Source organism: Mchenga conophoros, linkage group LG8 (genome assembly GCF_057382185.1).
Source record: "Mchenga conophoros isolate Kocher_MC1m ecotype Shallow Benthic linkage group LG8, M_conophoros_male_GT1.1, whole genome shotgun sequence".
Taxonomy (NCBI): domain Eukaryota; kingdom Metazoa; phylum Chordata; class Actinopteri; order Cichliformes; family Cichlidae; genus Mchenga; species Mchenga conophoros.
The window spans coordinates 26,705,835-26,727,540 of record NC_140533.1 but is presented as its reverse complement, the minus strand read 5'-3'; the positions used below and the strand labels follow the sequence as shown (position 1 = coordinate 26,727,540).

The following is a 21,706-nucleotide window of genomic DNA, read 5'->3' as shown; positions in this document are numbered from 1 at the left end:
TAGCAGCCATGAGGCTAAGGAGAAAACAACTGGCAACAACTCCTCACCATTTAAAACCACTGAGCTGCCCTCATACAGTTTTTATAACTGAGGGAAACTGTGCCCTGAGACCACAGCTGATTGTAAACATATTCCTGCTTTAAAGTTGGGCATTTTAACATGAGAGTCTGTGGGGACTGACTGCCTTTTGGCATTTGCCTCAAGTGGCCATTAGAGGAACTGCAGTTGTTGGCGCTGGCTTATTTTGCAAAGCAATTTTGATTTAGGTTTTTCTAAAGATTTCTCTTTGAACTTATTTTACACACTACAGATGCAACAGAAACACTCAGGGACAGTCAGCAAAGATACAGGTGACAGACTGGGGGACTCAATGATATGAACATTTTGGCCCAGCTATTTCTGACCATCAGGTCACTTTGTCATGTCTTTGGTGGTTTCCTTCAGTTAAATGAACTCCTCTTTATAGGCAGAGCCAGCCAGTCTTATATGCAGTTATATAAGGAGGTAAGGCGGAAAATAGACCTGATTCCTTCGATATGCAGTTAAAAAAACCAAAATGAGACTGACTGGGATGTTTCAGCTGGTTAACCAGATTATTTGGCCAATATATGAAAAAAGAGAGAACCAGGAGGGGAGTGAAACATGGAAACGCTGACTCACTTAAAGTTGGTGTTGTTGGCTGAAGGGAGTTTCTCACACGCATTGAACAGAGCCTGCAGGCGCTTGTCTTGATCTTGAATGCTGCAGGACAACATGAAAGATTGGTTGTAAAACAACAGTAGGTCGAAGAAATGTCTTTAACACGAAGATGGCAACATTGGTCTGAGATGATACACACTTTGAGGCTTGGATCCAGTCATTGTAGAGTTCAAAGGTCATTAATGGTTCAGGGAGCTCGCGCAGGTAGGACTTCAAAGCACCTGGAGAGAGCACAGCAAGAACCATGGTAAATACATGTCTGCACCCGTGTATTTCAGCACATAGAAGCAACCGTAGAAGGAAAGAAAGAAAGGGAGAAAGATGGAAACAAAACAAGAAAATAGAGAAGCAAAGAGAAAAAGCGGGAAAGAAAGTAAAAGGAAGCAAGTAAGGAAAGAAGATCGCAAACAGGCAAGGAAGGAAATGAAGAAAGTAAAGACGTTTATCAAGAAATAAACAAACCACCAAACAAAGAAATAGAAACAAAGATGATAAACGTTTTGAAGCAACCATCTGCTCCATGATTAGTGCTTCAGCGTGGACTCTGTCTGATCCAGCCGAGCCCAGATCTGATCGTATGTACTGCATGAGAGTGAGTGTAATTTCCTGCAGCTCACTGCACAATGGCATTAGATTTCAGATTAAATCACTTTATATAGGAGCACATCTTATGTGATGTGTATATATTCAAATTCCAGGCTGAAAGGCCTTCCTTGCCAGCAGTCTCCATTACTCTGGTCCCCATGACAAAAAGCCAGAGGGATTTTCCATAATTACAAACACAAGTATGTTTATTCAGAACAGAAAATCAAAATCAAATGATTGTTTTCATGACTAGAAAAAGTTTATGTGCCTGTGAAAAGTCTGTCTGTGCACGGTTTGTCCCATCAAGTGCTCAGAAATGAGTCCCACTGGTCTACGCAGCTATCCTGTAAAACTACACAAATCCACATCGAGCTTCCGTCTGACCAGAACTGAGTTTTCCTTTACTGATGAGGAAGGACACAGCTGACCGGGTTTCACTGCGACGTGTCGTCTTCTCTCTTTGGCCTGCCGCTTCCATTCCCCAGAGGGATGGACGACAAACAGCTGTGTATACATATGCATATACATATAGGTGGTGCACTGATGGTGCAAAATAAATACCTGCAGTTACACTGAACCAGGGCTTCCACCTCCTCCTCCACAGTGGGACGAATTAAATTTGCTGGTGGAGCTGACCCAGTTTAATATGGGACCATTAAAGGGGAATAGAGCGCAGAATAGGACATTTTCTCCACATGCTCCGGTGAGCTGTGAGTTAAATTGAGATTTAATGCTGCATTATTCTGCACTGGTTGAAAATGACTCTTTTTTTCTGACTTTCATACTCGGCTGAGAAATTAAAATCTTCACTGTGCATCAGAGAGGTTTTCAGTTTGTTTGTAAAAGCAAAGATTTAATAGTTTGGTCATGAAACAATTAAGACACATTTTTCCAACAGTAGTACGACAGCTAGGCGAACAAACACAGGACTTAAATGATCTGGCTTATATACAAAAAATAAAAAACTGCGTTTTTGCTACAATATTCTGTTGCAAAAAAACAACCCAAAAACACAAGGACATCCGTAAAGTACGGCGGTTTCCTCAGCAAAGAAAACCAAAGAAGCCACTGAACATAAAACAAATGTTTTTGAAAACACACTGACAAATAATTTACTACAAATGCTGCAGATGATTATAACTGAGAGCCTCGTCATTTTAGAAATAAAAGAAAGATTACTAGCGAGACACCTCTCTGTGCTGAAAGGATGCTTACCATTAAGTTTTATTTTTCGATAGAAAAACAGCCGGTGTGATAATTTTAAGAAAAATGCACTTGTTTTTAAGATAAAAATATTTTCCACAGCTTGTAAAAAGCTTTTCATTTGGAGATGTATGGTTTTCATCTGACAACAGCAATATGCTGCTGCAGTAAAAAAAAAAGATCAATAACAGCATCATAAAAGCTTGAAAGCTTTTCTTTCTTTTGTAGTTTGTCACAGTGCAGCTTTAAAAGCGAATACGTGACAGAAACAAAAAGATGTTTTTTGTTTCATCCTCTCCAGAAGATGAAGAATCTGTCTGACACTAATCCCAGTTATATTTGGAATTTATCACTGGGCATTTCTTGGATAGTTTATTGAAAGTGGAAGAAAAACACTTTGCTTTGTCTGCAGACACGCGAGCAGTGACCACAGAAGCAAAGTGAATCCTAATCGAGCCTCAAGTTCCTGTGTCACACCAGCAAAATAACCTTTAAGAGGAAATTTACTGCAAACAGCAGCAGGAGAAACAAAGACAGGCAGCAGAAGGGATTAAAAATGTTTCTTTGATGCGAGCAGCCTGATTATGATTATATTCATTCATTGACAACAGGAGGGTAGCTCAGCATAAGGAAAATAACAGAAATGTACAGAAACTAGACTCGAACAAGCCAACGGGGGCCAACTCATAAATCTACCCCTGTGAGGCAAATTTCAATGGATTATCAGTTGTCATGGGAACACATGATGTACAACCAGGAGGCAGGGAGGAGGTCTAGGTATGTGGCAGTGTTGTTGATAGCTCACCTGCGATGGCGTGTGGGTCTGCGGAGTATTCTTGCACGTCTAAAACCCCGCAGTCCAGAGACGCCTTCAGCTTTTTGAGTTTGGAGGCCGAGGGAGCGATTCTGAACAAACCCTGAGACACAGAAACGAAGCCAAGGTCACTTAACTCCAACAGCAGGAGAATTACACAGGCTGAATTTATTTTGTGTTACAAATGCCTGATTCTCTTAGTAGCAGAAGAGTGTAAAATGCTACATTAAAAGTCCAGCTTTCAGAATTAAAGGTGTCATTTCCCATTTCATCCATCCATCTATGCTCTACTTCTTATCTGAGTCACAGGGCAGCACTCTGAGCAGTAAAGGCTTCTTCCATTTGATACTGACACCCTCCTAAAACACCCTGGTGTGGGGTGGTTGACCCATAGTTTTGAGTTTTGGGCTTCTAAGTTCTGTTCTGTAGTCACTTCATGTTGTTTCTTAGTTGTCGTGTTTTTCTGTTTTGTTCCAGTTATCTATGTTAGTCCTCCGTTCAGTTTACTCTGCCTCCCTGCTGTTCCTCGTGTATTGTTAAGTATTCGTCTGTTCCTCTGTTTAGTTATTTCCTGTTTTATTTTGGTAGCCTTTGTCTTGTGCATTGGTATTTTGTTGTGCTTTTCCTGTCTAGTTTACCTGATTTGTTGCAGCTGGGCTCCCTGGTATTTCCCATCTTCCTAATTACCTGGTGTGTTTTTAATGTTACCCTCTCTGATGGTTGTGTCTCCTTGCCTTGTGTTCACTGAGTTTTTGCGTGGTTTGAATTTCCTGCTCTGCATGTAATTTGGCTTTCCCTGTATTGTAAAACACCAGGATTAAGGATGCATTTTGAATTCATTTCTGGATTTGTGAGTGCATTTGGGTCCAAATCCTGGCTGCTACACAACCAAACCTTGTGCTGGGGCTGCTGCGAGGTCTTCTGAAGCTTAGACATGTTTGAAAGACCTTGTCGAGAAGGTGTCCAGGAGGCATATTAGGAAGTTACCTGAATCATCTCAGCTGGTTCCTTTCAATGCTCCTGACCCTAATCTCTAAGGCAGGTTTGAAATGTATGTGTACACACAGGCTTTACCCCTAACACCTGATATGTAATTAATGGGTTACCTGTAGAATTTTTGAGTCACGTTTTCACTTTGTTTCTAGTAGTTTTAATGAAAAGTTAAACTTTTCAACCAAATCACGTCATGTCATAGTCAGGAAGTGACGTGGTTGCTTGTGCAGTTTGCCATCAAAACGAAGGAGAAATTGATCGTAGTGATATGTGATCACCTCGCTGTACAGGAACAAATATCGTAACCTGCAGCTAGCATGGCTCAGTTAGTTTGTCTTGTGAGTGAGTGACTGTCTGTATCACTTTATTCTCACTTTACTCTTTTCTTTCACCCTCACCATCCAGCAGGTCACAGCACATATTTAACCCTCCATGAGCCTGGTACTGCTGGAGGTCTCTTCCAGTTAAAAGTGGGTTCTTCCTTCCCACTTTTGCCAAGTGCTGCTCATTAGGGGATAATTTGATCCTTGGGATTCTCTCTGTAATACTCTATTTACCTTACTATAACAAACACCTTGAGGCAGCTATTGTTGTTAGTTAAATAGCCCTAATCATCTGGCATGTGTGAGTACTGCCCAAGTGAGAGCCCAGACATCCTTAGCACCCTTACAAAGCCAGCCTCTGCAGTTTCTCTTGTTTTTTTGAGTCACCCACCCACAGTTTATGGTCATAGATGAGAACAGGAATGGATATTGACCGGTAAATCCACAGTTTTGCTTTCATGCTCAGCTCGTTGTTCACAACAGCAGATGGATACAATTTCTGCTGCACCAATCCATCTGTCAGTCTCCTGCTCCACTCTCCCTCACAAGACACTGAGATCCACTTGGTGCAGCAGCACTCGGAGTGGGTGCTACATCCTTTTCCAGCTGAGAGAACCATATACTTGGACTTGGCGGCGTTAAACCTTGTTCCAGCTGCTTCATGTTGGGTTTCATAAAGCCAACAGCAACACAAATTCTGCAAAAAGCCGATCCTGTAACCACTGAATCAGTTGCTTTTCAGACATATGACATTACTCAATTATACCTATGGATGTATTAATGTGTGAGCATTAGTTTAATGTTCCAGCTGATTATTCGTTTCAGGCTTGGCCCCCGATTAGATTTCCCTCTGGTAATTAAGACTGACTTCATCTCTGCGGTGACCTCTGCAACATTTCACACCCATAAATGTGTTTCTTGTGTGTCGTGTGAAAAGCGACCGGTTTGTTTACCTCCTCCTGCATGCCACACTCCAGCAGCATGGTCACACAGGCCTCAATGGGAAAGGCAATATCTCTCCCGCTGAGCGCTAAGTGCTCCTCTAATGGCTTCCCGTAACACGGTTTCTCCACCCAGGTCTCTGTGAAAACACACACACACACACACACACTTAGAGTTATTCACAATCAAATGCCCAGATCATTCTGCAGCAGCTCTGCTTTTATGATCTTATGACTGCAGCGATTCAGAGTTTATCAAATAATTTTTTTCCAGACTGCAAAGCGATGCCAAAACAAATGCAAGGTTTTCACTATATGCAATAGTTTCCAACCATACCATTACAGAGTTATACTGTGAATGCCGTAGTTAACAGAGACAACAGTTATTTGACATATTTTACTGGTAAAATGACAAACTGCGCTAACAAAAACACATTCATGGATAACATGACTCAATCACTCGGTCATCCACTCTATCAATATATAAAGATTTAATATGATGTTGCAGAAAACAACACAGAGTTTCACACACAATTACTGTAATCACATTACATTTTCCTGTTATGTAGTAATCAAGTGCATTACAGTACTAATTTAAGTTATTAAACTACACCTGATAGTCACAATTATGTTGTTGCTTGAGTTTTACAAGTTCTTTTCCCTCCATTGAGTCGTTTAAAACCAGACTTATTTTACCTTTGATTCTCTCTGATTTGCTCATTTCGTCTCCTGTGACTTTTCAGCCACGACTGTATATGTTTAGCACCTACTAACACGTAGTTGACTTATTTCTTATCTGTTCTGTGTTTTGTGGAGCAAATTTAACAACAGAAACTACTCTGCTCAAAATAAGTTAGGGAACACTTCATCATCGCATTACAACACAAAGCCAGTTACACTTCAGGGACACCAATCTGTCCACTTAGGAAGAATAAACCACTGTGGACCCATTTCCGCTGCTTTGGTGCAAATCAAAGTGACAGCAGGAAAATTTTCCCTCTTTATCCCTCCTGGCTGATTTTTGTCTAGTTTTTGCTTTTTGTTAGTTTCTTGTCTCTATGTCTAGGGCTTTTATTGTGAAAGGAAACACATGCATATCATCAAATCAGGTTTCTGCTCCAGATTGGACATTTTGGTTTCTATTAAAGCAAAACACTGTAAAGTGTATCATCAGAAATGTAACAATTAACAATTAAATGTAACAATTTAAAAAAATTTAAATTCTTCATGTTTAGTGGTATATGTGAAGTGAATGGGGCGACACTACAACTTCCATCAGGCATGAAATAACTTCAGTTAATGTTATAAAGAAATTCTCAGCAGCGTCAAACCAGAAAACACAATGTAGGTAAATGGGTGATAAAAGCACTTGAAAGGATAAAGCACCACTTTCATTTGTACAGCCCGACACATTGTGTTTACCCATTGTCGCTGTAATATGGACTACAGCAGAGGCAAATGTAAGCAGTTAGAGAGAAAGAATAACAAAATAAGACTGCAGCATGTTGGTCTGAGACTCACCCTGATGAGCTTTGATCTGAGGCAGAACACTCTGAAGCAGCTCTAATGACTTCCTGTGGTACTCTGCCTGGACTTCTATCAGCTAGACAGAGACAGACAGAAAAAGGCAATCTGTAGAGTGTGTTTCTTTTTCTTTTTTGTCTGTTTTAGAGACGTGAGTGCACTTACTGTCTGGAAGTAGCTTGCATAGTCAATTTCTTTGGCCACAAAACTGTACATGTCTGCTGATAACTGATCCTGAAAACACATTTTGAAACATAGAACGCATGAAAAACAAAAAGAGACACAAGGCATGTAACAGTCTGAAAAATGTGTTTTTGTAGTTCAAACTTTTGTCTATTTAGAGCAGGTGTATTATTATTATTATCATTTGATATACTGTCACATTAAAGAGTCCTTAGAAAGCATGGCAACTCAATTAATGTAGCTGAGAAAGAGCCATTATTAATGCCATTAGATACACTGATACAAATCAAAATATATGCTTCAAAAAGTGTTTAAAATAATTATTAATATAATCAAAGTACTCTCATATTTTTGGGAATACCTAAACCCAGAACTTCACACTAATTTATGGCTACTTGAAGCCAGCTAATAGCTAAAAGTGCTCATATCTGTATGTATAGAAGTTAGGTTAAAAAAAATCTCTCCTCTTTCTTCTATTTGCTCAAAGTTTGAAAAATTTTGTTCTATATTCTTCTGCTGAAAGTGGAAAGTTTGTCTGTTCTCACCTCATATCAGATTCAGTTACACACATTTGTGCAGCGTTAGAATACCAATCAGGTAAAGCGCCAAACTGTGCTGAGCCAAAAAAGCCCAAAAACTCTATTTTGGTTTTGTAATTTCATAAATGACAAATTTCACAAAACTTTTGCCTTTCTTGTCTACGAGAGATAACATATCATGGCTGACTAGGATGCCTATAATGACGCGAGTCATTGCTTATTGTAGTAATTACACATGATTTCCTTGTTTCCTGTATATTGTGCACATAATAGGTCAAACGGTCCGTTAAAAGGATGTATATGCACATGCAGGATGTGGAAGCTTGAACACTCTTGGAAGCAAGAATGGGCTATTTCAGGACATTTATAAATATCCTTGTAGGTTCACTTTACAAAAACATCAACAAAAAAAAGATGACAATCTACTTGATACATATAACAACAGTGATCACTGACTCGACAGATCTCCATGCGGTTGGCTGCCTCCTCCATCTCTTCCCTGAGGTGGTCGGCCTTGGCTCCTGTTGGCTGCAGGTTGCTGGACAGTCCAGAAGATTTGGTAGACTGAGTGTACCTGTGAGCAGAAGGTAGGTTTCAGTAAGAAGTGAATTTGAGTCACAAAAGTATTCAGGATTTTTTTAGGGCAGCATGTTAAACTGTTAGAAGGCATTTTTCTTTGCCTTTAGCAGATCTAGACTTTTGTTCCCGAGTGAGAAAAGCGTTGACAGCGAGACCTGACAGCTACTTTAACAAAGTGACTCACATAAACAAATCAAACTGTTGAAGGCAATGGATTAAGTCTGTGGCTGACAAAATACTAACACTTGTCTTTCTATATACCCTCATTTATTCAGCTTAAGCTGTTTTGTCTTTTAAGTATTGCTCTCAGACTCTCCTCTTCCCCCTCCATCCATCTGTCTGTCAGTGTAGATAATGTGTAGAACTGCCAGAGGAGCTCAGCACACGGCAGCATAATGGGAAAAATTGCTTTAGATTTGGGTCACTAAAGAACTGGCTGGCTGGACCGCAGTGAGGAAAACAACATTTCTGCATGTCACTGCTCAAAATGGCAGTGAATCAGCTGAAAGAAACTGTGGCAATTGCACGTTTCAAACAGGATCAGGCACTACTGACTTTATTCTGCATCAGCTAGACACCATTAAAAGTTAAATTTACCTGAAAGTTAACTGAAGTTAAGAAATAGCTGCATAAAAACCCTCAAAGTTACAAAGCCAGTGCAGCTGTGAGACATCAGACCGATCCTCTGCAGAGTAAAACGGATTATGTGGTGAGTTATTAATGCATGTGCATATATTAAAGCTGGATGCAATCGATTGGTTTAAGAGGCCACATTTGCGAAGCCTCGAACAGCTGCCACCTTAGCTTTTTGAAACCAAACATCACGCGCAAGAAACCGCGGGACAGTCCATGCTCATATCGTGGACATACCTTGCTTTACTGCCTTTCTGGACACTAATGGGGACCATAATTTAAAAACTGAAAATGATGTTGTTCTTATTAAGACAGTAGTGTCAAAATGCATCAAGAGCCCAGAAGATCATCGAAGTACATGGAGGACATTTACAACACACGCCGCCTCAGCAAAGCCACCAGTATCTGTGTGAACCCCACACGTGCATCACACATCTGAACCCCTCCTCGCGAACACCCAGAGACATACGAGCGCTTAATGAGCCCATCATGTTTGGACTATCTCACTGCAGCCGATAAAGCTCACAATCACAGCCTCATCTTCAACAATTTACACTAATGAGCTATATTGGCAGATATTTTATATTTTTTTAAAATTTTAATTAGTTTACCAAGTTTCTAAGGAGAAGTTGCTTTTGTATCTCATTGGACTGTAAATAAAGGAATTATTTAAATCCATAAACTAATCAGGAAAACAATTCCTGAGTCACAGATCAAGGGAGTCTATGGTTGCTTTCCCGTAGACTTCTATACAACAAATGTCTTTTTGTGACCAGGGGAGTCGCCCCCTGCTGACTATTAGAAAGACTGCAGGAAGCTACATCCGTTCTCTAATTTTATAATCTGATATAAAGCACTCCTATGTCAACACAGCCATAAAATCAGGCTTAGAAAGCCTCTATCCAATTTTGTCCTCTAGCATTTAGTTCTAGTCAAAAATAATAAACAGCACCCTCAAAATAAAAGTCCGCTTCTACAGCAGCTCAGGAAGTAAAGGTTTCATTTCAGTGTTTGAGCCTATTGCTCTAAACACCTTCACACTGATACACAATCTGTTTAGCAGGAAGTGTGAGGAGGAATCAGCCAGTGGTCTGTGGTATTTGAAGCACGAGTGTAACAGCTACAGACATCAGTATGAAGGTCCACACTGAGTGTGTTCGTTACAGAAAAAAAGGACAGTCTGGTTTAAAGTGAGGTTTTCACACACGGGCAGCAGTCTGCGGTGTGAGACAGACGGCGGCGTCACGGTGTGCAACAAAATCCCAGTGACATTCAGTGGGAAGCTGCACAGCCAGTCCATTCACAGCTGATGGAGTTTCTCCGATAACAGCCAAGCCTCTCTCTCACACACACTCACACACAGAGAAACACACTCACCGTGTGCGTGCAGAATCCATGTCCAGGACCAGCTTCGCTAAATGTTTCCTTTGTTTCTGGATATTTGGGATTTCCACCTGAGAGGACAGAGCAGAGATTTTCCTTCAGTCTGCTGTGTCAGTGTGAAAGAGGACAACAAACAGCCTCAGTATTGTGAGGCTTTGCACCTGTAGCAGCAGAATCAGTCTGGGCAGCACTTTCTCATTCTCATGGAGATTAGCTTACTGGCTAATTTGCAGAGCAATAAGTAGAGTTCATCAGAGAAGTCCCGTGTTTGGGGACTGGAGGCAGGAAGCTCCAATCTTCTTGCTATCAGTTTCTAACTTTTTATCACTTCAAAGTATTTTATTCATAGATACAGGGCACCTTAATGAGCAAAACTACACAACAGTCCTGTCATGCTGAAACAGCTCATACCTCGTGTGAATTACTTGTCGCCCCCTTTCCTTCTTTTCTATTTTTCTATTAAAAAAATAATGAAAAATAAACCATTTTTATAATGTTTTTCTGCCCTGTTGAATTTCAGATGCTCTATAATCATATCACAATTATATTTCCACTTTTTCTTACCAGGACGCATTTTGGACTCCTTTTCTAATCAGATGCTTGCTGTTACTGCTGTTAATGTGACTGGAGCTCATTTATTAAACAGTTAGTCGCACGGCATTGTTTCTGTACCTCTGCGAGCTCGTACAAGGGTTCGGTCACGTCCCTCTCGATGGTGAGCTCGAACAAGATGAGCTCCTGAGCGAGCTTTTCCTGCGTGTCGCCGCAGAGCTTCAGCATCTTTCTGCAACAGGAAATATCACAGCGGATTCACTGAGTGCAACATACGCAGGTCAGTCAGTGTTACAGCTCGCTTCCTGGTTTGTAATATTGAGGTTTCTCTTGAATCACTGTGAAAAACTCATTTCTTTATAGTTTGCTTCTATAATATCTGTAGTTGGACACTGGCTGCTTTTTCACTCATGCTCAGTACAGTTCTTGTACCTAACCATTTTCAAATTGTTGTTTTAAGTCACTTAAAGTGACTCATGACTCAATCAAGCAATAAAAATGCAACTCAGACATTAAACCAGTGTTGTATCTGCACATAATAAACAATTATTAACTAGCAAAGAACCTTGTTTGTTGCAAAAGCACATAATTTCTTCCCATTTCTTTAGTTGAAGCCGTCTGAAAGGCATAAAATACTATTTTTGCACCAACGAGGTGACTTCTAAAGAATGTCATTATATATCATTACAGATATTATTATTATACTCGGGATGTGAAAAGCAAATCAGTTCTGGGTCATAAAAATGTTCCTCTCTGCATCAGCCTTTCCAAAGAAAATGTTTCCAATCTCATCGATGATCAACAATAATGTAAATTACTCTGTGTGTGTGTGTGTGTGTGTGTGTGTGTGTGTGTGTGTGTGCGCGCGTGTTTACCCTAGCAGAGACTCGTCTCCGAGCACAGCTGCCCCCTCCACCATACATTGTGCTAGCGTTGCGAGCGGAAGCTTTTTCTGCACAGAAACACAAACAGTCGATGAATCAGCTGCAGTTCATAAATAAAACCACAAACACAGAGAAAACATCATAAAAGCATACGAAGATTATAAATTATCTTTAATATAAGTACCAGAAGTTAAAACACGTGCTCATGTCACATCAGTTCATCACTTTTTCAAACTTTTATTTTATTTTTAATTAATGAATTTTAAAAAAGCTTATTTTTCTCTCTTTTTTCCCTTGGCCTTCTCACGAGTTACTGTCTTGGTTCCATCTTAAAACATCTTCATCTCAGGCTCCTCTAAGCTTTAGGATGAAAACATTTTTAATCCAGTGAAGGATTAAAAAGATTAACTTTCCACAACACCAATGGCACATTATTGTGCAGCACTTGAATATTTTGTCACTCAGTCTCTTGGTTTGCAGGAAAATATTTTCTCTGTTTGTTTTTTTAAACATTTACTGGAGGATGAAACATGCTTTCCAATATCGTTGCTAATCACCTGTCAGTGTCCTTCTGTCCTCTCTGAAAGTCTTAAAATTTAATTTGTCATTAGGAAAACTTTTAGTCTGAGTTGTTATGAAATTACTGAGAGCACAATGAAGAAAAACTGGATAGGTAGAAAATGATTCATTTTCATTCTATTCCATTAAAATATAACAATAAATATTAAGTTGTGGCTGCTGCTGATTAGCATGCAATGTTTTTAAAACAAATCAATAAGACAAATGAAGAGCAGCAGCATGCTCTGACTGTAGAAATAAAGCGTAAAACATGCCCAGAGGGCAGATAAGTCTGCTGTTTACACCAATCCTGGAACATTTTACTTTGTATACTAAGATTTAACTGCATAAACTTCACTGCAGTATAACAACTATTGATCGATTTATTCAATTCATTTGAGCGTACACACAGGCCTCGATTTGCTTTTCTTGTGTTACTAACCATCGGTCACTAGTGGACATTCCAGACCCCCGGTTGCCTAGGTAACCCTCTAACGCATTTACCAACTTGTCATATGTCCGTCAACAGTGTTCTTTGCTGTCACTGGTCAGTGATACCCAAATTCTTACCACCTCTCTGCCCTTTCATATACATAAATGTAAAGCCAGAGGCAGAGAGACCAGCAGCAAGACCACGACACAGAACAGAGCAGGCATGAATGACAGCAGATGTGCCACTGAATTAACCAGCATGAAAGGATGAGCTAGGTAGAAGGTGGAAGTGGGTTGCAAAGTGGCCTGCAGATAACCATTAAATGTATGCAGACTAAAGCTGCCTACAGAAGCTGCCCTACATGAGATTCGTCAGTAGGATATGAAGAAAGGTGTCAAATGAGCAATCAGTTTCTTCTTCACGTTTCTTCTAAGTCCCGTCGTTGTTGGACTTTTGGATGAGTTATAAAAAGATTCACGTCTTCTCTGAGGATTGGACCTCCCAGTGATCGTTTATTGGTTAGGCAAATGTGTAAACCTACCCCATCATATTTATGGCTCCAACCTAACATGGCCAAAATACTAAGGCTGTAAAAAAAAATGTATATGGTTGTAGATCATGTGATTTGTACCTTGATCAGCACACAAGCCCACACTGGTACGGTACAGCTCAGCTAAAATACCAGATGACAGAAAAGGTTTTATCAGATTTGTAGTGTTTATTTTCTCTCACCGAGGGTGACCTGACAGACTTCTTGTCCACGTCCACGCCCTGCTGGCCCTGCAGACAGGCGGTCAGCTTCTTGTGTGTGCTGTGGGAAACCTGCTTCACCAGCTCCAGACGTTTCTCCACCTGAAACACACACAGAAGGGAAGGAAGACAGAAAAGTCAGGGCACAGGCCTCAGCCAGAACCATGCACACACTGTGAGCTCCTTCCACTAATGCACAGCTTGTGTCAGCTTCAGTTACAGACATGCACTCAAACCTCAACCCAGAACAGGGTTAGATTTAAAAATAGAAACTCCATTTTTCCATCAGAGCTTTTCCCCCAATAAAACAACATCATTCTCAGTTGGTGTGAATGACGCCGCACCATTACCTGTTGGGCTTCAATGCGTCTCATTTCATTATTAAACCAGCTGAGTGGAAGCGATGTGTCTGCCACTCAGAGCATCATTAATCTGATCAATTACAATATCGCACCCCAAATCAATCAGCGAGGACGTTTCGCTTTTTGTCTCGCAAAGAGGTTCAATTTCAGCGTTCGTTAATGTTGCCCGAAGGCAGTTCAGAAAGCCATTAAAAATAACAAAATATATAAAAAAAAAATTCATGCATGCTGAATATTTTGCTCCACTAATGATTTTTCTTGTGAGATTTTTCTTGTGAGAAGCAGTGACTATCGAGCCAAAGAGGAAAAGCATTCGCACAAACACACAGATTCGATGAAGACTCATTAGTACCTGCAGCAGATCTTCACTCAGCACTTCTGTTTTTTCAGCCCTGGAAGAAAAGAGAAGAGCGGCTGTTAGGATGACAGAGAGAGGGAAACGTTAAAATTACAGAACTTGTTATTGTGGGAACTTGGCAAGTAGCGCACAAACCACTCAATCACTGTAATTGCATCATTTGCTCGACTTCTGTGCAAGAAATATAAAATGCTGCAGCTGCCTGGAGCTAATCGTGTAAGAGGAATGTTTATTTTCACAGTTGCACAGGACTCACGCTGGTCTGGTTTAATTACAAAGTCTCAAGTTGGCAATGTGACAGAAAACAGAGACTGACTGACACTTACAACATTTTTAAACTCTTTGACTTATCTTCCAATTATTTTATGGGTTGGGAATTTTTCTATCCTAATAACTAAATAAACAAATCTAAAAACTATCAGAATCATCTGAAAACACACAAAAAAGCTTCTTTTAGTTCATGGAAAACGTCCAAAAACTCTGCTCCAAAAATGAGTCAGTCTCCATAGACTCTCCCAACTTTACAGCCAAATAAACATGTTTATAGCCCGCTGCAAAGAAACATTTTGGTCTCTATAGCTAAAGCTCCAGTCAGATAGTTAGCAACCAGTTGGCAACTGCCGGGCAACCACTGGTAGCTGTGAAAACCTCATCCACACAGGCCTAAAGACCAGTCAGTCCCCTGATGATAAGCAGCTGCTAGGAAAAAATGTGTGTCCCCCCAACCAGTTGGTGAGAGCTTGTTTGCTGTCAGTAGGTGAGATTAGTTCCCAAGAGGTTCTGCCCCAAAAGCCTCTTTAGAGTTGCTTTGGTTGCAACTGGTTGCCACCGTCCCCTGTAGTTTGTATGGAAGACACCAACTTATCTCCAACTAAAAAAAAAAAATTGCAACAAATTCATCCTCAAAGTAAAACTGGCATCTTTTGCAGCACGTTGCTTTCTGAGATAAGACACAGCTTTTATTTTGCAGGTGAGCAGTCTCGCCTTCCGGTCTGTAGCAACCAAAACAATAACAAGGAGATATTTGATGCAGCAACCTTTTTGTGACTGATCTCATTTACAGTAGCAACAGCCAGCAACCTCTATCAACCGCTCGCCAGCAGTTTCACTTTCGTGTAACTCCACAGGGTGACATTATTTAACTCACAATTTCAGCGTGTATTTAGTTCCAAAACTATATTTTTTAGCGGGGCTTCTGCTTTGACTGATAAGTGGATGCTGAGTCAGGTAACCAGAGCCTATAGCTGTCTGCTAGGCCTCACCTCTGTCAGTTTAAACCACTGAATGTGACCTTTCAACCACATTTGCGCTGTTTGTTATTATTATTTAATACGTTTCTGTCTTGGTGATGCACCCATACAGCTTTTCGATTCAGCTTGCTTGCGTTAGCTGATAACTTAGCACTCCTCTATCTGGATCAACAAATATGCAATAAAATATTATAAAGACACTACGGTGGTGACTCAACAGAAGAAACTACCGGGAACTTCTAGTGACAACAAGAGAAATAACCCTTTACAGAGGCAAAGTGGGCAGTTCCTGATATTCTCAACCGTAGAGTGCAGGACTGAAGTGACTGATATTTGAAGGGGATCTAGACAACTGCACACCTGGCATGGCCATCAGCCACCAGCCAGCTATGAAGCAACAATTACAGTGTATGTGTGCCAGGGTTTAAGAGTCAAGTCACAAACCGAAATGCCAATGTTACCATAGAAACATGCTCCCAGTGGCAATGCAGTGTTACTGATATTAACTTTGTGTACTGTTGATTATGTTCAGTGAAGATGAAAGGATGTAAGGAGCAGAGGTAGTGAAGGTGGATGAGTTTAAATACCTGGTGTCAACCATTCAAAACAGTTCAAAGAAGAGATGAAGAAGAGAGTGTAGGCTGACAAAGACAGGATACTGGATTAATTTTACATTTCCAGAACTAAGTATGAAAGTATTACCCCAATAAAAATTTATTAAAAAATGTTAATGTTGCCTCTTTCAGAGTCAGACTTTCAGTTAGTGTGCATCAAAGTAGTAAACATATGTATACATATAAGAATGTTTCTTATTTATCTTTTCTTATTGTCAATAAATCCCACATTGACAAGAAGAAAGAATCGCCTCCTCAAGCTGACAATGGTTCATACTGAAGACGCAAGCCTTTAAAAACAACCCACAAATATATCATTTCATTTTCCAGAAAAAAAAGAGCTTAGTAGCCCTAAAACAGCTGCTCTCCGCAGGTTTCAGCAAATGTTTCTCAAACAAGAAGAAATGGAGCTTTTGTTGGAGACTATTATCTGCATCGCATTAATGTACACATGGTACTCTAGTGAGTTTTTCAGGCAGCAGGATGGTGTGTTTGTGAGATTGAACCATTATAAACCAGTGTATGTGTTCATGATAATGAAGAAACATGTCACCCAGTGCAACACTGATGTGTTTTTAATAGTTTCTGCACAACAATGAAGCTCGATAGCACGCAGGAATAAAAACTCTCAAGCTTTAAATGTGCAGACAACACATGGGTGTTGTTGTTATTCATGGGTGTTGTTGATATCAGGCTTTAACTAATGATGAATGATTTTAATCATACCAACGATGTAGCATTTAGAAAAACATATTCTACTCCATTATTTGATCACCAGTTCCTTCAGGAAGCCAAAGCGCCATGCACTGAAATAACACTAACAGACTGCAGCACTGCCTTCAGCAGCAGTTGAACAGCTGATGGAGATCAGTGTGGATATTTCGGATGCTAAGATGACCTGTAGGTTAATAACAAAGACAGCCTCTGGAGGAAAACGTTGCCTGGAGTGTCAGAAAGCCTTTAGACAATAGATCTGATAAGATGCATAACAACAAGCTGCAAATTTAAAATAAGGCAAAACCTGCAATTACTGGTCTTATTTCACCTGGCTAACGTTTGCAGAGATATTTATCTATTGGCATCTTCTTTTAACGCTAATAAGGAAGTTTTATGCATTTTTTAATTGTCCATTTCTTGAAAGTCTCTTAACATTTATGTCTATCTGCTGGTTTAGCATTGCTTACTCCTGCTTTAAAATCACGGGGGTCAGACAAAGACATCTGTGTCCAGTAAAGATGCACAAACCTACCCGTTTGAATTTCAAAATCAATCCTGAGATAAAAGACATGAAGGTTACAGTAAGTTTTTTCCCCCCACATAAGTATTTCATTATTTTTTGACAGTTCGAATGCGTTACTGTTAAATTTCCTCTGATGGCTGTTGCAGTATTCCTCTATTGTTGTTCATAAGCAAACACAAAAAGTCCGAGTGTATAAATAGCCAAAATGCTCATTTTTTGTTGCTGTTAAAACTAAACAATGATGAGAAATAGATCCAGCAGTTAAAGATGAACCACAGCATCCTCACCGCCGTACAGGTTCTTTCTTGGGTTACCTTTCCTTCTCTCGCTCTCTCTTGCACATTTCCCCCTGACAACCAGTTAGTTTAACAAAGTTCAGAGAACAGTTAAAACAAATCACAATGCAGATACTCGGAGCTGTAAATAGAACAGATGCAGGCAGATGAGTGGATATAAAAACAGAACCAACAGCATTGAAACTACACACACACAGCTACAGCAGACATTTCTTCTCTCTGTCTGCTGCGATTCAGCCTCACTCACACGTCGATTATACATCAGGCATCAGTTTCCTAAAAGCATCTTAAGACGGTCTTTAGAGCGCTGTAATGCTCAGAGAGAAAATATGTTTGGGAGCTCTGGTTTCAGACTGAACTGCTGCAGACAGAAATGATTGTAACTTGAGGAAAAAATCAGAGTACAGCAATGAACCGAGGAACGACTGAGTGGCTTATCTGTCACTTATGAGTAGCAAAGTGCAATTTGGTGGGACCAGCTTAGCAAGTGGTTTCAGGTATCAGATCACCATGTGTCTTAATGGATATTTTCACGTGTATTTAACACTGTGCACTTGTGATCTGATAACCACGGATGCACTTGAAAACCAACTGTAAACCGGGCCAAGATAAAAAGACTAACTCTGTACCTTGTTAAAGTTTTTGTTCTGCTGAATTTTATCAGCCCTGATGTTACGCTCTGCTCTGAACAGCCTTTAGCAACTGTTTCAGTTTGTATTCAAAATATCAGTAGCAACACTGATAAACAGGTAAGTGTGAATCACCTGCGGTGCACTTCCTTCACCCTCGCAGACAGAGAAACCTGTTATTAAACAGGCAGATTAGGTTTTACAAGGTCACCTCCAGAGCCTGGAGTCTTAACTACAAGACTAATTCATTTATTTTACAAGGTCATTACCTTAATGCCTGATGTATCATATTTGACAAGTTGAGTTTTGTGAATTTGACATCAGTGTCACAAAAATTAAAATTCAATGTACTGAATGTAAATAGTTGGAACGTACTTACAGACCAGATTTGTGTGACTAAGGTCTTAAATAAAAATATTATTTACAGTTTTCCTTCACAGCAGATTAAAACTGTGTCAAAAGCATCCGTGAATAAAAGTTTAAATAAAGCCAACTCTGTCTAAATGCTGGATTAGCAGAAACTCTTTGATGAATAGATGAAAATATGTTATTTTCAGTGTAATTAATATAATATATAAGTTAACACATTCAGCAGCCCTTTGCTTTCTGACCGAGAACACGCACCAGACCAGTCACACCTACCTTACCTGCCTTTCTGAGCAGCACAGACACATGTTCCCCTCTAAATGTACCTACTGCCACATACAGCTATACATTTCACTCAAATTTAGCTCAAATTCAAAATAAAAAATAAAACACAGAGTGAGCCTGCTGTGGCTCAGTGGACTTACACAACAATTCTTTTTCTGCTCGACCTCTTAGTCTTGCCAGAAATCTGCAGCTTTCTCCTCCACATCCCCCCTGCTCACAGAAAGGAGATCACCTGTTTTCAAGCAGGAGTTCTGTGACCACAAAGAGCAGAGAGGAGGTGGCGAAAGTGGGAGGAAGAGAGGGAGGGGAAGGGCGGCGTAAAGAATGAGACCTGACTATCTGGTCCTTTCACTCACTCATCGTCACCAGCCTCTGCTTTATGTTCCCCTCTGTGAACAGATTGGACTTTCAAATATGTACACATTATGTGTTTATGACTGAACAGACACACATCTCTTTCTCCCCAAAAGCCAACATTTTACATTTTGTAATATATTTAAATTCCAAGGGTGTCCTAATAGTTTTTTAGCCCTCAGTACTGAGTAAAAAGACCCATGCTCTGCTTGTATAAGCTGCGCTCTCAGATTCGTACCAGTGGAAACAAATTTATTTTTTCAAAGAATGGGCCATGGAATTTTCCACTGCCAATAAAGTCCAGTTTATCTAGCCTTAAGTGTTAGATTTAATCCTAAAATGTGAGTTGTAGCTTTCACTGTGAGGTGTTATCATGTTGCTTTTTTCACTCTAAAACTAAACATTCAGTTTGAGTCCAGATGAAATATTAAATTAAGTACTTCACTTTTCAGTTCAGCACATGGAAACTCGTTATTCTTGTGAAAACATGAATAAAGTTTTCTGTTCTGAAGATGATTCAGACCGTGTGGAGTGGTAGAGGAGATCCCAAATGCAGAGATGTGAAAGCAGACTGAGTGGAACTGAAAATAAACCCTTTATTGACTGGTTTCAAATTCTACAAGAGGCAAAACATAAAGTCCAACAAGGAAATACTGAAAACTACAAACATCTGAAATATAAAGCAAGAAACTACACAGGGGCAAGTCGGAGCAGCCACTCTCACAAAAGACAAGGGGAGGCAGTGACTATATATACACTGAAGGGCAATCAGAGAGACAGCTAGGGAGACTGAGACGGCTGAACTAAATCACAGAAGATGAGACCAGGGAAGAAAAACTTAAAACAAAGCACAAAGAACACTACGTTTCAAAATAAAGCAGGAAGTGTGATAAGTAAACTGGGAAAATACAGACACATGAATGAATTTGACACAAGAGGATGAAACAGTGAGGAAATAATTTAAGAGGAATAAACACCAAGAGTCAAGACTATGACAAGAGCAGTTCTGTGAGGCTGTACTTAAATAAAGTAGCACTATTAAGCCTACCCTTATCATGCTAACATGCTCACAGTGACAGTGCTAATATATCTTATGTTTAGCAGGTATAATATTTATCTTGTTCCATCAATTACTATGTTAGGATGCTAACATTTGAGCCACAAGATGTAATCTCTCCAGCGTGTCCTGGGTGCACCCTGGGACCTCGTCCCAGCAGAACATGCCCAGACACAGGAGGACACAGGATGTCTGAATGTTTCACCTCAGCTGGCTCCTTTTTATGCAGAGGAGTAGCGACTCCACTTTGAGGTGATTGACAGAATTCATCACCCGTCTCTAAGGAAGAGCTCACGGAAAGCTAATTTCTGCTGCTTATATTGGTGATCTTATTCTTTCAGTCATTACTCAGACTCGTGACCACCGGTGAGAATAAGGGCATAGATCAAACCGGCAAATTGACACCTTTGCTTTTATGCACAGCTCTCTCTTCAACCCATCGCCCTAAACTCCCACTCCCCTAATGCTCCCCTGTGACTCATCACCTCAGTGTGGTGGAAAGGTTTGTGTGTTTCTGTCATTCCATGGGCTTTTATGTTGGTCCCCGTGAAAGCTAAAATAACAAGGGACCAGTTTACCCTGCCAAGGAGAGGATGACCCCACACTGGAACAAGACCTGGGTAGGAAGCTTGAGGGAGAGTGCTTGGTGGTCTTAGCCCATGGGGCCTGGCTAAGCACAGCCCAAATGTGTATCGGACAGCAGTCAAGACCGGAGGCCCTGATGGTCCAGTCCCCGGCTGCTGATGCTGGCTACTGAGGTTTACAGTTGGGATTTAATGATGTCTCCATGACATTGTGGTGCTGAATGACAGTGTTTCTGTTTGCAGTCACAGTTTCCTGCTTCAGTAACAAAACTGAACTTATTTCTGACACAATATGTACAAACCGCTGCTCTTTCTCTCCCTGAATTCGTCTTCTCTCTGGCACTAAAGAAGTCTAAGCAAGATTCACAGTCTCTGGATTTAACAACGAGATAATGATCCTTATGCAAACACAGAGATACACGCACGCACACTAATGATGAGGTTAGCAATTGCTCACCCGTCCTGGAAAGCCAGTTTCTGCAGAGAGATGGAGATTAATGCACGCGCACACATTGAATCCAAGCATGCTCAAATTCAATGCACATTGTCTCGTTCCCTTTCCTCAGTGACAGTTTTGTAGATTTCACCCAGGTACACACACAAACGTACACATCCACTTTGTCTCTTTCCAGGTGTGACATAATTAATGTGAAGGCTAACACAAGCAAAACAAACTGCTGTCTGCTGTCACGGTGAGTTTTCACACCCAGGAGATAAAAATTCAGACTGTGTGCA

At 40.4% G+C, this 21,706-nt stretch overlaps 1 protein-coding gene across 5 annotated transcripts in view; it reads right to left on the bottom strand.

The window, feature by feature from the left end:
• Window positions 1-21,706, bottom strand: part of LOC146568916 (rho GTPase-activating protein 44-like) — a 97,616-nt gene that overhangs the window by 25,026 nt on the left and 50,884 nt on the right. For all 5 annotated transcript variants that reach the window (XM_085285308.1, XM_085285310.1, XM_085285311.1 and 2 more), the window contains exons 2-13: window positions 14,291-14,330; window positions 13,559-13,678; window positions 11,827-11,903; window positions 11,072-11,183; window positions 10,394-10,470; window positions 8,261-8,378; window positions 7,248-7,316; window positions 7,080-7,161; window positions 5,571-5,698; window positions 3,293-3,404; window positions 839-920; window positions 661-741 (exon numbers count right to left, since the gene is read on the bottom strand). In XM_085285308.1, coding sequence (XP_085141434.1) covers window positions 661-741; window positions 839-920; window positions 3,293-3,404; window positions 5,571-5,698; window positions 7,080-7,161; window positions 7,248-7,316; window positions 8,261-8,378; window positions 10,394-10,470; window positions 11,072-11,183; window positions 11,827-11,903; window positions 13,559-13,678; window positions 14,291-14,330 — 1,098 coding nt within the window. The remainder of the gene's footprint in view (window positions 1-660; window positions 742-838; window positions 921-3,292; window positions 3,405-5,570; window positions 5,699-7,079; window positions 7,162-7,247; window positions 7,317-8,260; window positions 8,379-10,393; window positions 10,471-11,071; window positions 11,184-11,826; window positions 11,904-13,558; window positions 13,679-14,290; window positions 14,331-21,706) is intronic.